This window comes from Phytophthora cinnamomi (assembly GCF_018691715.1).
Source record: "Phytophthora cinnamomi strain GKB4 chromosome Unknown Contig49, whole genome shotgun sequence".
NCBI classification, from domain to species: Eukaryota; Oomycota; class Peronosporomycetes; order Peronosporales; family Peronosporaceae; genus Phytophthora; species Phytophthora cinnamomi.
The window spans coordinates 1,171,931-1,187,480 of record NW_027150982.1 but is presented as its reverse complement, the minus strand read 5'-3'; the positions used below and the strand labels follow the sequence as shown (position 1 = coordinate 1,187,480).

Here is a 15,550-nt window from a genome sequence, read left to right as displayed (position 1 = left end):
TAATATTTTTAATCGTCCAACAGACTGTGGCACATTTCAAGCCAAAATATATGTTGCATGCCGGCCACTAAGGGCGTACATGAATGGATGATGGCGCTTGTCACCACGCTGAGCGCTAGCCAAGGATGACAGGCCGAAGCTGGTGCAGGAAGAATTCCAAACTGAACTGTTTCGCAAAGGCTGACTCGGCGATTTATCAGTGTGATCTCTCGGCCAGCCAAGTGAGATCCCGGAGGTGTGGGTCGTAATCGACCATTTGAACTGAGTGAGTAAAACCTCCACGTCGCGAGCTCGGCCACATCCTAAAGGTTGACTCAATGTCATACTCGTTCATGCCAAGAAATCGTTCATCGCGTGGGAAAGATACCCCTCCAATGCAGTTTGATTAAATTCCAGACCGACGGGTGTTGTACGGGCTGGCCGCTTCCAGTGGTAGGTAGGAGATGATCCAAAACATCGCCGAAGACCTGCGTGCCGAACAAGCATTACACCCTCGGCGTATACTTTGGTAACGCATGTAAGGCTCAACCAGCACGTCGACACGCCAGGTGCTTCCCTTATTTACTACCTTAGCAAGTGAGTGAAAATATCGGATCCCATATGCATCGCTTCCTCCACACTAGAGGTCCGCCAATACAGTATTTGATCCACCGTCTGCCACTAATAAAAACTGCAATTGCAAGCTAAACAATAATAAAAATTGCCGCAATTTATATTATGTTGATACAGAAATGATACAATTAATAGCACTTTACAGAGGGATACAGGAGTTGAGATCGCAATTTTCAAGAGAGTAGGCTCAATCTATTGGTGCTAGCTGGGAGTTGAACGTCGTCATCAACAGGTTCAGGGAACCAAGATTAAACTCGGTTGATCGGCGATAGAGGTGCTGGTAGTTTTGCTGAAACGAACAGCTCAAACGGGGAATGCACGCACACCGTGGAAATAGATATCGTTCCGGAGACGCATGGCTGTGTGGATGCGCCATAGAAGGATCTCACGAAGATGGCGCCATTTGTCATGGAGATCGCGGTCGGACGGGAAGATCAGCAGCTTCCACCCCAGGGAGCATCGAAAATCTGGAGCCCATGGTTCTGCCACAACACCTGGACGGGGTCACACTCGAAGAAGCAATATGTGGCAGCCCCTATAGCCCGGTAGACAAGGCGCACACAGTGCTGCGCCAGCGGTGATACTGCACTCAAGTGACCCTGGCCTATAGACTGGAGGTTTATTGCTAGACTTTTGGTATTTGCCAGTGGGGGCACTTTTTACAAATTTATTGCCAATAATTGGGTCAATTTGATATTGTATTGAGGTCAGCGTAGTCCAGTAGTAATAAAAATTTATAATGAAAAAACTGATTATTTATTGTATTGCACTATTTTTTTTCGACCTCTGCTCCACACTTGATCCGCGATACCCAGTTCCATGCAGCACGCTCGCCATTGTGACGCTGTGCAGACTCCGCCCACTTTCTGTAGACCCAACCTCGAAATTGATACCGCGCTTTCGTCACCTAGAGAAACGCCAATGATAGCCAGACAGACACCTTGTCAGGAGGAACACAACGGTTCAGTCGTGCGTCGGGATGCGATCAATGAAGGCCAAGCATTCCGAGTAGTCAGCTCCTATACTTGCCGCACTGCCCTCCTCAGCTGTCACTTGCCGTAACTTAAGACTCTTCCCCGCGCGCGGTTCAGCAGCGGCGGCCATCTACTTTCCGCACGACAGCGAGCACCGAAATGTCGAGAACCGAAAGTGCGTCCTCCGGCCAGTCACGCCGCCAACGTCATTTCGAGTGGTGGGTGCCTTATCCTGCCACTCACCCAGGTACGCGTGGCGAACGAAGTGCTTCTCGACTGATGTTACGCGCAGAGCAAAATGATAGCGGGGGTTTTGAAACGGCTGGCGGGAGCGACTTCCTTCCTGGCGAAGATAGATAGATTAGAGTTGGTCGCCCTCCTGTCTGCGGAGGCGTCCAAACGGCAGGCGGCGGCGACTGCGCGCCATTCATCTCCAAGAGTCTCCGTCTTCGGCGGTTGCGGAAGCCTGGGTGTCCCGAGGCATACTGGGAGCAAGTGTAAAAGGGACCCTTTTTCCGCCGGATTTTTGGATCTTCGCGTCCAGAAACAAGGCGGCGCTCTCGGCTGACTTGGTTTCACTATGGCGCTGTCCTCGTACCGGAATTGCGGTACCCAAGGTGGAAGGAAACGTCCCTTTTTGTCGCAGGTCCTGGGCGACTCTTCGCTCAAGACCTCAGCTTGTCCATAACGAGCGCGAGTGGCCCTCAACCGGCAATTCTCGCCCCCTCAAGGCGCAACCTCAAGGGTCCAGTAGCGACGCGCCCGTCCTTGGAGACCAGTTACAGAACGACACGCCGCCGAGAGGAGAAAGATGTCGCTCCTGGCGCCGTCGTCACCGCCGCTGCAGGTGGCGGCCGGCAGCTTCTTCCGCCTCGAGTGCGACCACGCGCAGCTCTTCCACGCCGAGTACAAGAGGTGCGGCCTGCTGCTGTAATTGCCCGCGGGGTGTCCAAAACCCAGCTGGCACTTTAAGCTAGTGTTAAAACTACCCCTCCTTTTAAGCTAGTGCTAACCCAGCTTCAACTTGCCGTGTGGTGTCGGTGGCGTTGCAGGAGCAACCGCACCAAAGGCCTCAAGATCCTGCGCTGCTTCCCTCACTGCTGTCCGGAGCATATTGACCGCAGCTACTGCGGATCTTCGCTGAGCGTGCGTGTGCGACTAGCGGAACGTCCGGCGGGAAGTGCCCCACCGGAACCCGCCCCCAGCGAGGTGTTATCCGTGTTCGCCCGCTTCGAGGCGGTCAGCGACGTGAGTCTGCGCACGGGCGAGTGCGTCGAAGTGGACAAAATCCAGCACGGGGTGCAAACGGAGACCAACCTGGACGGTCAGTGGATCGCCGGGGTGTTGGACAGACCCTCGGCCATGGTCACGGCCATCCGTGCAGCTGATATCGATGCCTCGTCCTCGTCCTCCTCAGAGCCCCTAGTCTTCCACCTCAACAGCAAGGCCTTCTCCCGGTGGTACTACGACTGGGAGAGTGGCGCCAACAAGGCCCAGAGGCTCATGAAGCACGTACTGAAAGCCTACGTGGTAGAGCGAGTGGCCGTGGACATGGACGACAACTTCACCACCATCTCCAGCCGAGAGGCCTTCACGCAGCTCTACCGCGTGCTACACGTGGTCACGTCACCAGAGTTTACGGTGATATCCTACCGTCGAGCACCGCTCGAAGGGGTGCATGTTGCTTCCCCGCAGTTCGGCAAGGCGCCCGTACTGCAACAGGTTGCAAGAGGGAACCACCCGTTGTCGCAGAGGGGTCTCTCTCCGAGATCGAGTTTCCGGAATGACCGCCGGGATATGGTCTACTCACCGTCACCGGCGCGAAGTGCGAGCGTGGTGCCGATTGCCCGAGACAACGGCGTGACCGAGTGGACCCCTCGTGATTTGAATCGACGCATGGAATTGAACGAGGTGGAGGCGAAGCGCCGACGGAGGGTGGCGCCGAGAACGGACAGTGAGGCGGTGCACCCGCTGGAGGACAAACTGTTCTGGGAACACGCCAATGCCAAGTCGGTGGCGCTGTCGAAGAACTTGGCTCTGGTATACGAATTCATCCGCTGGACCCCGTTGGCACATTATGCGCCGTTCGTTGATGAGCTCGTGAACTTGGTGCAGCAGAAATTGCTAGAACCGATTTCGACGGGCTCTTTCAAATCGGAGAAGATGAATTGTTTTGCACAGTTTCTGGTGGATCACACACGCGTTGAGGAAGAGCCGCTGATACCTGCTGCTTCTCACGAATTTGAGACGCTGGTGCGAGTGGCATCGCAGGCTGCGCTTTGGCTGTTCTCGAGGGAGACACGGCGCTGGCTGCGGACGTTTTTCCGCCAGTACGCAGCGTGCGTTTTGAACAAGAAGGACCTGCGCGCATGCTACCTGCAGTTCCTGCACGACCTGGAAGAGCATTTGAACACCGAGGTGTTTACGACCACGACGCTGGGTAATTTGGACAACGTAGCGGAGGAAGTCATTGCTGCAGTGTACTCATTCGACTATTTCCATGATCGACGGCCGGTCGTGAGGAGGATTTTGGGTGGACAGAGTTTTGCAGGATGGAATATGTTCGTGGCGCAGATGCGTGATTCGTTCATTGGTTCCACCAGCTTGCCACGGGGGCTGTGTGGTCCGGAGAACAATGCAACATTTGCGATGGCCTACCCTCCTCATAATGCTATTGAAAGAAGCTGGAATGGGGAATGGTTCTTGGACATGGAAGATTCACGATGGGATAGTGGAGTAGCGAGCCCTTCAGAGGGAAAGAACGACCAAGATGTATCGTTTTTCTCCATTGTAGCACTCATTTCACAGATTGTCCATCTGGAAGTTGCAATTAATATTCAAGAAAGCTCACTTCGAGTCCGATCGATGCGGGGTTTAGCCGGAAGACTTGACTGCATGCACGTCGTATTGGATGGCAAGGATCGTGTGTTTCGACTGTTCCCAAACGGGATCGCGTCCAGTGCTGGCGAGGGATCTTGCGGTGACTACGTCGGAGAAATACGCGTGGAGAAACCAGGGCGACTGTTTGTATTCCTCGAGACTTTCGCTTGGGCCACGGCGGAAGTTGATCAATCGTACCATGTACGCACACGCATCGAGTACCTGGAGGGCGACCGCCTCTCTATTGACGGAGACATTCTGGCGACGACAAGGTCGACATCTTTTACAGCAGAGGAGATGCCGTACGTGGCAGAAATGTCCCTGCGTACAAAGCGCAAATCGGTCGGCAAGGCCAATGCAAGACGCTACCACGCTTCCGGTGCATCGAGAGACGGGCCTGTAGCTGCTTGGAGAGGACACAACAAATTTCATTTGAGCTACCGCAAGGTGGATTGAAGGCATTCCCACACTTGTCCTCGTGTTGTGTTGAGTATAAGAACGTTAGTTGAATAGGAACTAAAGGTTAATGGAATTCATACATGTAATGCTAGATATTTCGTCAAGAACAGATTCACCGAGCCCATGAGCTGACGGTGACGAGAATGCCAGGTAAGCTATTCGCCAGAATATAGGTAGTGTATTGAATAATTGACTTACTTCTACTTCTTTTACGCGTACTTCTTCGATCTCTTCCACAGGGCCCACCCGGAATGGACCATTGTTGCGTCGACCTATACGGATGATGAGGAGTCCTCTATTTGAGCCAGACAAGGACCCACAAATGTTTCCCACAGCAACAGCGCAAATGTTAGGCGATATGGCGTTACATTTGGTTGGTGTGTATCGGACAGATGCGAGGAGATGGCATGCTGATCCCGAAAAGAAGAAAGTGCTGTATCTGTGCGATGGCCCACCGAAGGATAAATATTGTTAACCCTTTCGTTCGGCCATACACTTCTATATTAAGCTGATCTATAGTGAAATCAAGTCAAATCTGTAAAAAGAGACATTATGTCTGGTTCTTACTGATCTATTCGTAGAGGTTTTGCTAAGTAAATCGAGTTATAACAGGATTTCTTATAAGAAGTGCAAGTGTTTTGGCGACCCTTCAACAAAATGGGGCATTAAGTATGGTTCTGCATACGACGCATCGATTTGCCGAAATAAATCTTGCATGATTGCTATTCGTCAAAAACCAAGCACAACTCACCGTTTTGGTAGTACCGTGCGGAACGCCAACATTCAGAACAAGAAAACTGCTTTCCAACCGCCAATCGCGTAGCAGAAACACAAGCGGCGTGCCATCCTCGTGCTGAGCTCCACGGTGATAGCCAGGATTGGAGCTATCTGCCTTCTCGCTTCGACGCAGTGATGCAGCCGCCTTCGAACATACTGCTGCTGGTCTTCAGCGCCAGTTCTCTGGACGCGACTCGCTGTCCGTCATTCTCAGTGTCGATGTGCCGTTACAACAGCTTCAAGACCACGTTGCAGGCGGTCATGATCGCGAACACAGCGCCGCCCTCTTGAACACCAAGGGCGACAACCGCACGGGCTTCGTGCGCAGTTACACTTCGAGAGCAATCTCGAAAAGAAAAAATGCTTTGGCATCAAGAGATGTAACCTGCTGCTGTAATTCGAACCTAAATCAGCACAACACTTGTTCGCTGGGTGCGATTCTAATCTGGTAGCGGTATGTGCCCAAGCTCGATCACATCTACTAATTCGTTTGTTTGTTGTACTTACTAAGTGTGGGGTATTTCACTACACCAGGGTGCATCTACCATACGGGTGTTTCAACTCAAGATATATCGCTGCGACTGTGTAGTAAATCGTAACTTGTTGGCTGGGGGTATCGTTCTCATACGTGTCAATGACTGCGAGTGTTTTATACTATCAATTTGTCAGCTTTCTGCTAGTACCTGAATTGACGGATTGGATTCGCGCATTTCGCGCCCAGAAAGTGGTGCCCTCTCAAGAGCACCCAATGTATGTTCATGTGATATGTATCAAAGAAGACTGGAGGGATAATTTTCTGCTGGATTCTTTATGCTGCTAATGTGTGAGCCGTTGCTGCTGTGACGACAGGCTGTAGCTTGTACCTAACGAGAGGACGATTCTACAAACAAATTATCGCAGCTGGAACGTATAGAAGACATGTCAAAGCTATTCACCGCTTCGCGTTTACATCGAGTGATAGGAATTTTGCTGGACACGTGCATTTTCACTGAAGCTACATCTCCCAGGAGAGCGGCCTTGAATGAGAGACCCGGTAATATCAATGTGCTTCTAATATCCACCCCAACCTCCTCAAACTCTACGGCGTCTGCGACTTTGGTGCCGATCGCTACAATGTCTACGAATACGTGGCTCACGGTCAATTGAGTAGCTATCTCAACCATCAATGGAACGGATCTGTGGGCGACCCCTTGAAACTGGTGTGGAGAAAACTACTGGAAGTGGCCCAAGGATTGCATTATCTTCCCGAACGCGGACTCGAGCGCGGAAATCTGAAAATTAAAAATATGCTGGTGGATGGAACGGCATCGTCAATCATGGTGGGTTTGGTGACAATGGGGTTCCGCGGGAGGATGGACGTGGCGATGAATGGTTTGCCATCGATATTTTCGCGTTGGGTTTGTGTATTGTGGAGCTGGTGGACGGCCACGAAGTGCACTGAAAAACAATGCTGCCTGCAACAGCCCCAGAACTTATCAGCGACCAGTGGCGTTTAGTACGGCACTGGTGCAATTCGATTCCACAGGAGAATCTAACTGTCGATGCGGTAGTTCACAACGTTAGCCCTCTACTCTATAGTCTCACTACTAGCTTTCAGCCTGGACATTCAGATTCAGTCGGTAATGGCCTTTGAGTATGAGCGATGCCCATATGTAGGACGGAACACGTCAGTTCATGAGTCTTTGTAAATACTTTTGACGCCAAATGGATGAGTTTTAAAAGCATGAATTATTTTATGAATGCCTATTCTAACAGGTACACGATGTAGCAAAGCTATCAGCGTCCTCTGTGCTCTCCGGGCAGCTGGTTTCGTTGGTAGCACATCGGGAACGATCCTTGTTCCGCCGTCTGATAAATTGAGCTTGGGCTTTATAAATCGCTGAGCTTCGAAGCAAATTCCCACCAAGACTGTATACTTTTCGAGGTAAGTAGTAATGATGAAACTTTTGCCAGCAAGTCCAAGATACTTCTTGACACAGGTGTGATTTCGTGCTATCAACTGAATAGGAGCGCTTACATAGCGCGACGTGGTGTGTCTCGCAAAATCGGTTTTTTTGAGTAGGGACTCTCCCCTCAAACCTACACACGGTGCACTCACGCTTCGCCCTGCTCCTGTTCTTCAAAATTACTGAAGATTCTTTAGCGACACAAATAGGTACTGCGCTCTCCGTTACGCTGCTTCTATTGCTTTCGCTGAGTGCTTGAATGACTTGAGTAGATGTGGGATCTTCTCCGGCGTATGCAATACCCTCTGCAGGACTCAACCACTTTTCCAAGATCCATCAAAAGTTCGCGAACGAGCTCAGCGACAAACACACGGTGTGGGTCACGTCCCTGGGGCACGTTACTGTCTTCACAATGCGAGCTATCACTACCACCATCATTGTTCAACCCTCCAGCTGCAAGTCCGTGACAAATGTACGCGTTGCAACGTGCAATATCGATAGCAGACATGGCCACCTTTTGTGCCATTTTTTGAATGAATGCCCGTCAGCGATAGAAAATCTACCACGAAGCTGGTCGTGGCGATCAACACCCTGCATGGCAGCGTTATATTCGCTGACACACGTTGGAGCTTCAAAGCCCACACGATCCTGTTTGATTCTACGCAGAACGGTAGTAGTGCTGGAGTCATCAGCGTTCGATATAATGTTGACTATCGACCCGTCCATCCAACTTGCCGCTACAATATGCTTGTCCAAACACACACCTTGTTTCATACTCCCTCGGTCCTTATCCACTTTTGGGTCAAGCATGGTGAAGTGCGGGAAATGCTTACTGGACGAGCGAACTGTTCCCCGACCATGTAACCCAACTGAACGCAGACTCTCGAGAAGCAAACAAGAAGTATAAAAATTGTCCGTGTTTACAATTCGACGTGACCCCTTCAGTGAATTCGTTACTTCCAGTACGTGTCGTCGTATTTCTGACGATTTTTTTGTAGCCTCTGCCAACCGAACAATTTCAGAAGTCTCTAGTACACCTTCCAGACGGTCGTGAAGCTCACTGTCACAATGTAGCTTAAAGTCTACCACAAACCAGGTCGTCGAACAGCAGCACATGTAAAATTTGAAGTGGTACTTTCCTGTTGGTTTTCGTGGATTATACACAATTATATGCCTGGCATACTTGGATCTGCAAGCCACGCTGGCCTCATCGACCGCCACGTTACGGCCCACAACAACGTGGCGCTTGCAACGTGTTTTCAGGATTGTAAGTAGGGGGCGAATTCTAGCAGCCGGATCCCGCTCCATTTCTCGCGGCGTCACCTCTGCGCGAAAAGCTAAATTCTTTCTGATGTATATGAATCGATTCCACACCATAACACCCGCCATATTGGTTGAACCTGACCCGGGAAATATTCTTGATTCTTCGTTGTCTCTCCAATAGTTCTTCATTTCGCCTTTATCGACAAGAGACATGTACCAAAGGATACCCAAAAATATCATGAGCTCATCCAATGTTATAGGCTGACGGGAAGCATTGCCTCGTTCAACTGCATAAGCATTACTGAATTCGACAACTTGTTTCCAGAACGAAATCGGAAGAAACGCAAAAAACTTGAGGTCGCTGAGTGACCAAAGTACTTGCGACTACTTTCATGCACCTTAGTCTTAGTAGACCCATCGGCATGGGTAAACAAGCCCGCTGGCTGTTCGAGTGATCCAGTTGGTACAAATGTCATAGATTCGATAGCTTCAACTTCATCGGGGCTCAGTGCGATCTGAAGTTCTTTCCTACCTCGAAATGCACTCAATTCTCGGTAGTCTGCTTCATCTAGTTCCTCATACTCCTCGGTAAGAGCCGGAATGTTGGAGTACTTGGGCACCATACTGCACAGTGAACTCCACGACTCCATAAACTCTATCTGACCTCGATGCAAACGAACAAACTGGGCGACACCACGAACTACAACGTCTTCAGATATTCCGTGAACGTGGTCTTTCGATTGGAAGGCTGTGTTTGTCCACAGCAATTTGAACATTGGTGTTGGAACCTTTACACGTTCACCACTTTCCATTTCTTCAATTACATAGCGAGTGATGATACCGGTGAGATATGCTGCTCCTACATCACGGTAAGATTTTGCTGGCATCCACGATTCTTCGGCAGGCGAAAACGAAACCTTTGCGTTGATAAACCGATCCGCTGAAATTTGGATTCTGCGCAGGAGCTCGGATCTGAAAGTGGCATCCACGTTGCTGGTGGATTTCTTTCCTTTCTTTTGCCTTGAACACAGATGAACTTGAGCCAGGCTTTCTTGTATTTTTCTTCGTGGGTGGCGAAGTTTTCTCTGAAGACGTAGCGCTTGTCCTCTTCAACGGAGAGGGATGCTTTGCTTTTTGCCGTTTTCGCTTGGTATGCTCTGTTATCGTTGTTGCGCGATCACACGTTTTGACCACCGCAATCGAAGTTGTCTTGCGTTTCGTGAGTGGCATAGGTACTGTTGTATTGCTCAGCGCCGACACAGGCACTAGGTCTGCCGCATGACCATCCAAACTCGGTTGTGAGTCCCTCCTTGCTGTATATAAATGATGGGTCCAAATAACTTCGCTTCGGTTTGCTGTAGCCGCCATGTAACATTTTTCACTACAATAGCATGACTCCCCAAAGTCAACAATCGCTTCACCGTTGCTGTCGTGAAGATCAAGTCTAGCGCACACATCATGTGAGCAGAAGTGGTGCATGAATGCACCTCAATTCGAACACGAACGCTCGAGAGAGCACTCCATCTGACAAACAACGCATACTGTAGCAGAAATACTTTGCGCTAAACTGTGTTGATCGTTACTCCACGCGTCACTATGAACTTCAGCATCCTTTTGTTCCTCCAAATCATGTTCGCTCTGTGGAATCGCTTCGCGCGTACCACATGGAGCTGGAATCGACCCACTAGTTGCACATGCAAAGAGGCTTCGATTACCACTGACTTGCGATTTAGGCACACTCAGATTGGTAGATTGGTCGCGTTCACGTCTAGCACCAGCTGTCGCGATATCCATAGCCTCCGTGTCTCCATCACGTGACGGCTTTTCTCCACTCAACGATTCGTAGTGCTCGACAAGGCTCTCCTCGCCAAGAAAAAAATCGCGGCCTTCTTTGCCATTGACATTTCCACCAGGAGGAATATATCTGTAACGGTTGTCTAGGCTCCGACGTTGAGGTGGCTTCGAATCCCATCCCGCGCGATGTAAAATCCGCCACACGTCTTTGAACCTCGCTGCATCGACTACATTTAAAAGAGCACGAATATAGATTAGGAGACACCAATTTATACGCCGTCATGATATGCCGCAATACCTCGTCTGCCCGATATAACGACAGGTTGAGATTGACCTCGAGTAATTCGACGAGGCGAATCATTCTCCATCGTTTGGCGAAGGCCAAACCGTGTACAATATACGCTGTCTAGACGGTTTGTTGAGGAATGAGCGGCTCCTGCGGTCGCTCCGATCATGAACAGTCAGGGAGGACTAAATATCTCGTATTTTGTATGTCAGCCTTCGTGTGGTGGGCTGAGGGCTTCCAAAGATCTTCATGGGTTCATGAAGATGGTTCATGGAAAGAAACCCACTCCACCCCACGGAACTGAATATGGCTCGTTACATGAATTCAACTATGAGTACGTTTATTTACGTGATTGCCTAAAGGCTCAAAATCGAGCTGGCGTGCAAGGCGACCGGCTTCGCCTTCACCTCGGAACGACTTACATGGCGTCACGTCTTGCCACCAGCACCTCTTTTCGGCGCGCCTTGACGTCGCTATCGGGGAGCAAGTGCTGTATGGACAAGCTTGAAGTCGAGCAACTCTCCATCAGCCCCCGAACCCGGTGAGGAACGTCTTCAGATGATCACACGCCTCAAGTGTGAAAACGACTCCCAGCGCTTGTCCAACCGCTACAAAGACCGCATGTGACGCATCTCGTCCAGCGAAGGCACCAATCGAGTCGGAAACCCGACGGCGTACCCTTATCCCCGAAGTCCAACCGTTAGATAATGGCAGCGAACGCGATCAGACGTGGGTGGGATGAAAGCCATCGCAGCACGAGAAACGGCGTCCGGCACTGGGTAAACATGGCCGCTCAATAGCGCTTGGTCCACGCGCGGTGTCATGTAGCGCGGCAGCGCGGTCGGTCCGGTGTGGCGTTCCTTCCCTGGGTTATGGCACTCGTTGTCACGCGGCGCCGTCCAACCCAGTCGTCAGTGTGTTGTGGTGGATAAGATCCAATGTGCGGGTGGGCGTAAGAACCAGCATTGTGAGTTTCAGGAACCGGCACGTCGCTCGGAGTCTAGCATGTCGCCATCCAACTTGCGTAGACTTGGTGTAGAGCATCGCAACGTTAGCAACTCAAGTGTGGTGCTTACAACGCCATCGCGGATCCGTCATCCGGGCACTCACCATCGAGTACGGGGCTGTCCACGTAGATGTATCCAGCAAAAGGCACCACAAACGACGGAATCTGGGGCACGGCGCTCGTTGCTGAGTGTGGAATCGCCTAAGAAGATAACGCTCGGCGTCGTGCAGTACGGCACGACAGAGCGATCAATCCGGAGTAGTGTTGGTAGATTCGTCGTTGGTCCGACATCCGGACCACGGTACACAGCTTCGAGCACGGAGCTGTCCAGTACAGCGACCTCGGCGTCGAGTATGACGTCGCCAAGGGGCGCTTGAATAGTCGGCAAATGATGTACGGGATCAGCATACGCGGACCGATAGCGTGGGAGTGGCGAAGTCGTACGAGCGCATGATGCAGGCGTGCCGCATCAGCCGTATGGAGTCGACGCGGCAGCATACGGACACCATGCTTGGTACAGCTTGGAGGCGACACGGACGTTGTGGAGTTGTGGGTGAAGCCGCACGGTGAAGAGCGTTCGTTGCAGCGGTCTCTTGGACAATGTGTGCAGGCCGAGGTAAATTGGAAACTGAGAGTCGATCAGCAATTGGAGATCTTTTCGCGCCACAGAGCATCAGGGCCATCGAGTGCCCGTTTAGATCTGGCGCGCGTGGTTCCGTCAATCACAGTCTTTCATTCAAATATGAAAGATGTTGATTGGCGGAACCGGACCAAAGCGAACCCAAGGAAAAACTTGTGGCAAGATGATTGGCGGAATTTGCCAACGCGAACCCCAAGACGAAACTCAGCACCGATCTTTTGTCAACTTCAACTTCGCGTCACAGCTTTACTGCGTGCGCTAGTATAGATAGGACCGGTACGCTAATTGTTAGACTTCCGGTAGTAATTTCACCCTAGATTTCCTAACTCATTTCATACAATTAAATATATATATAAATGGCCTGAAAGTATAGTGTTTTGTTAAATCACAGCGTGCCGAACATCTACAGTAACCACAACTGCTTCCGGCTCGCGATCCGCCGTCGACATTGCGATCGGAACCAGCTGGGGTAATAGTTACCCAAGCAGGAAACGCTTACTCAGAGGCTCGCACATTTACGGTTGGCAATACCACCAAACCGATCTCACACTGAGCTACATCTACGGCGGTCGCGACATAGGCACCCCTTTCACCCAGCGGCCCGCTGTTGATCTGAACGACCAGCGGCAATATTCGGTCAATGTCACCCCAGAAAAATCGCATACTCAGAAGGTCATACAAACTACGGTAGTCGTTGGTTGGTCAACTCACCAATCCTTTCTCGGGGTGAGCTATACAGTTACAGCAACCAAAACACGCATACATCTTTCCTTCCTTGACCCGCCGTCGACATTGCGATCGGAACCAGCTGGGGTAATAGTTACCCAAGCAGGAAACGCTTACTCAGAGGCTCGCACATTCACGGTTGGCAATACCACCAAACCGATCTCACACTGAGCTACATCTACGGCGGTCGCGACATAGGCACCCCTTTCAGCCAGCGGCCCGCTGTTGGTCGGAACGACCAGCGGCAATATTCGGTCAATGTCACCCCAGAAAAATCGCATACTCAGAAGGTCATACAAACTACGGTAGTCGTTGGTTGGTCAACTCACCAATCCTTTCTCGGGGTGAGCTATACAGTTACAGCAACCAAAACACGCATACATCTTTCCTTCCTTGACCCGCCGTCGACATTGCGATCGGAACCAGCTGGGGTAATAGTTACCCAAGCAGGAAACGCTTACCCAGAGGCTCGTACAACTGCAGTAGTCGTCGGTTGGCAATACCACCAAACCGATCTCACACTGAGCTACATCTACGGCGGTCGCGACATAGGCACCCCTTTCAGCCAGCGGCCCGCTGTTGATCTGAACGACCAGCGGCAATATTCGGTCAATGTCACCCCAGAAAAATCGCATACTCAGAAGGTCATACAAACTACGGTAGTCGTTGGTTGGTCAACTCACCAATCCTTTCTCGGGGTGAGCTATACAGTTACAGCAACCAAAACACGCATACATCTTTCCTTCCTTGACCCGCCGTCGACATTGCGATCGGAACCAGCTGGGGTAATAGTTACCCAAGCAGGAAACGCTTACCCAGAGGCTCGTACAACTGCAGTAGTCGTCGGTTGGCAATACCACCAAACCGATCACGCACTGAGCTACATCTACAGAAGCCGCGGCTCGTACACCTAATTGAATATTGTAATATCGCAATGGAGAAGGTTTACTGAACGACCTATGTTTAATGAAAACGAAGCGGAATATATTCATACTGAACAATTGAAATGGAGGAGACGGCGATACACATACGCCCTATGAGGTTCAGTAGACTATGATACCGTTACCGAAGTGACTTGTTCCAGCATTCACATTGAGCAGAAACCCCGCCGGCATGCTGGTCGGTGTCTTGGGTGCGTTCTGCATCAAATTCGCTTCCAGCCAATTTTGGGACCTTCCTATTGCTGGGCTGTCGCAAGGCGAAATAATACTTGGATTCCTCGTCGTAGAAATCAGTCTTTACGAATTCAATAATACCGATTCAAACAGAGGACACTCAGTTCCTTTATTCTAACTTCACATATCATCAATTTATTTAATAGTGTGACATGTACATTAGGGTCAACTACGCCAACGCATGGCGTTGGCGCGAAGTTGAAGTTGACAAAAGATCGGTGCTGAGTTTCGTCTTGGGGTTCGCGTTGGCAAATTCCGCCAATCATCTTGCCACAAGTTTTTCCTTGGGTTCGCTTTGGTCCGGTTCCGCCAATCAACATCTTTCATATTTGAATGAAAGACTGTGATTGACGGAACCACGCGCGCCAGATCTAAACGGGCACTCGATGGCCCTGATGCTCTGTGGCGCGAAAAGATCTCCAATTGCTGATCGACTCTCAGTTTCCAATTTACCTCGGCCTGCACACATTGTCCAAGAGACCGCTGCAACGAACGCTCTTCACCGTGCGGCTTCACCCACAACTCCACAACGTCCGTGTCGCCTCCAAGCTGTACCAAGCATGGTGTCCGTATGCTGCCGCGTCGACTCCATACGGCTGATGCGGCACGCCTGCATCATGCGCTCGTACGACTTCGCCACTCCCACGCTATCGGTCCGCGTATGCTGATCCCGTACATCATTTGCCGACTATTCAAGCGCCCCTTGGCGACGTCATACTCGACGCCGAGGTCGCTGTACTGGACAGCTCCGTGCTCGAAGCTGTGTACCGTGGTCCGGATGTCGGACCAACGACGAATCTACCAACACTACTCCGGATTGATCGCTCTGTCGTGCCGTACTGCACGACGCCGAGCGTTATCTTCTTAGGCGATTCCACACTCAGCAACGAGCGCCGTGCCCCAGATTCCGTCGTTTGTGGTGCCTTTTGCTGGATACATCTACGTGGACAGCCCCGTACTCGATGGTGAGTGCCCGGATGACGGATCCGCGATGGCGTTGTAAGCACCACAC

At 51.0% G+C, this 15,550-nt stretch overlaps 1 protein-coding gene across 1 annotated transcript; it reads left to right on the top strand.

Moving 5' to 3' along the window:
• Positions 1-2,397: 2,397 nt before the first annotated feature.
• IUM83_08322 (uncharacterized protein) lies at positions 2,398-4,922 on the top strand (the record flags this gene model as incomplete). The annotated part of the gene is made up of 2 exons (XM_067932687.1): positions 2,398-2,501; positions 2,639-4,922. The coding sequence occupies 2 exons, from the start codon at positions 2,398-2,400 to the stop codon at positions 4,920-4,922; spliced, it is 2,388 nt and encodes a 795-aa protein (XP_067789944.1).
• Positions 4,923-15,550: the final 10,628 nt, after the last annotated feature.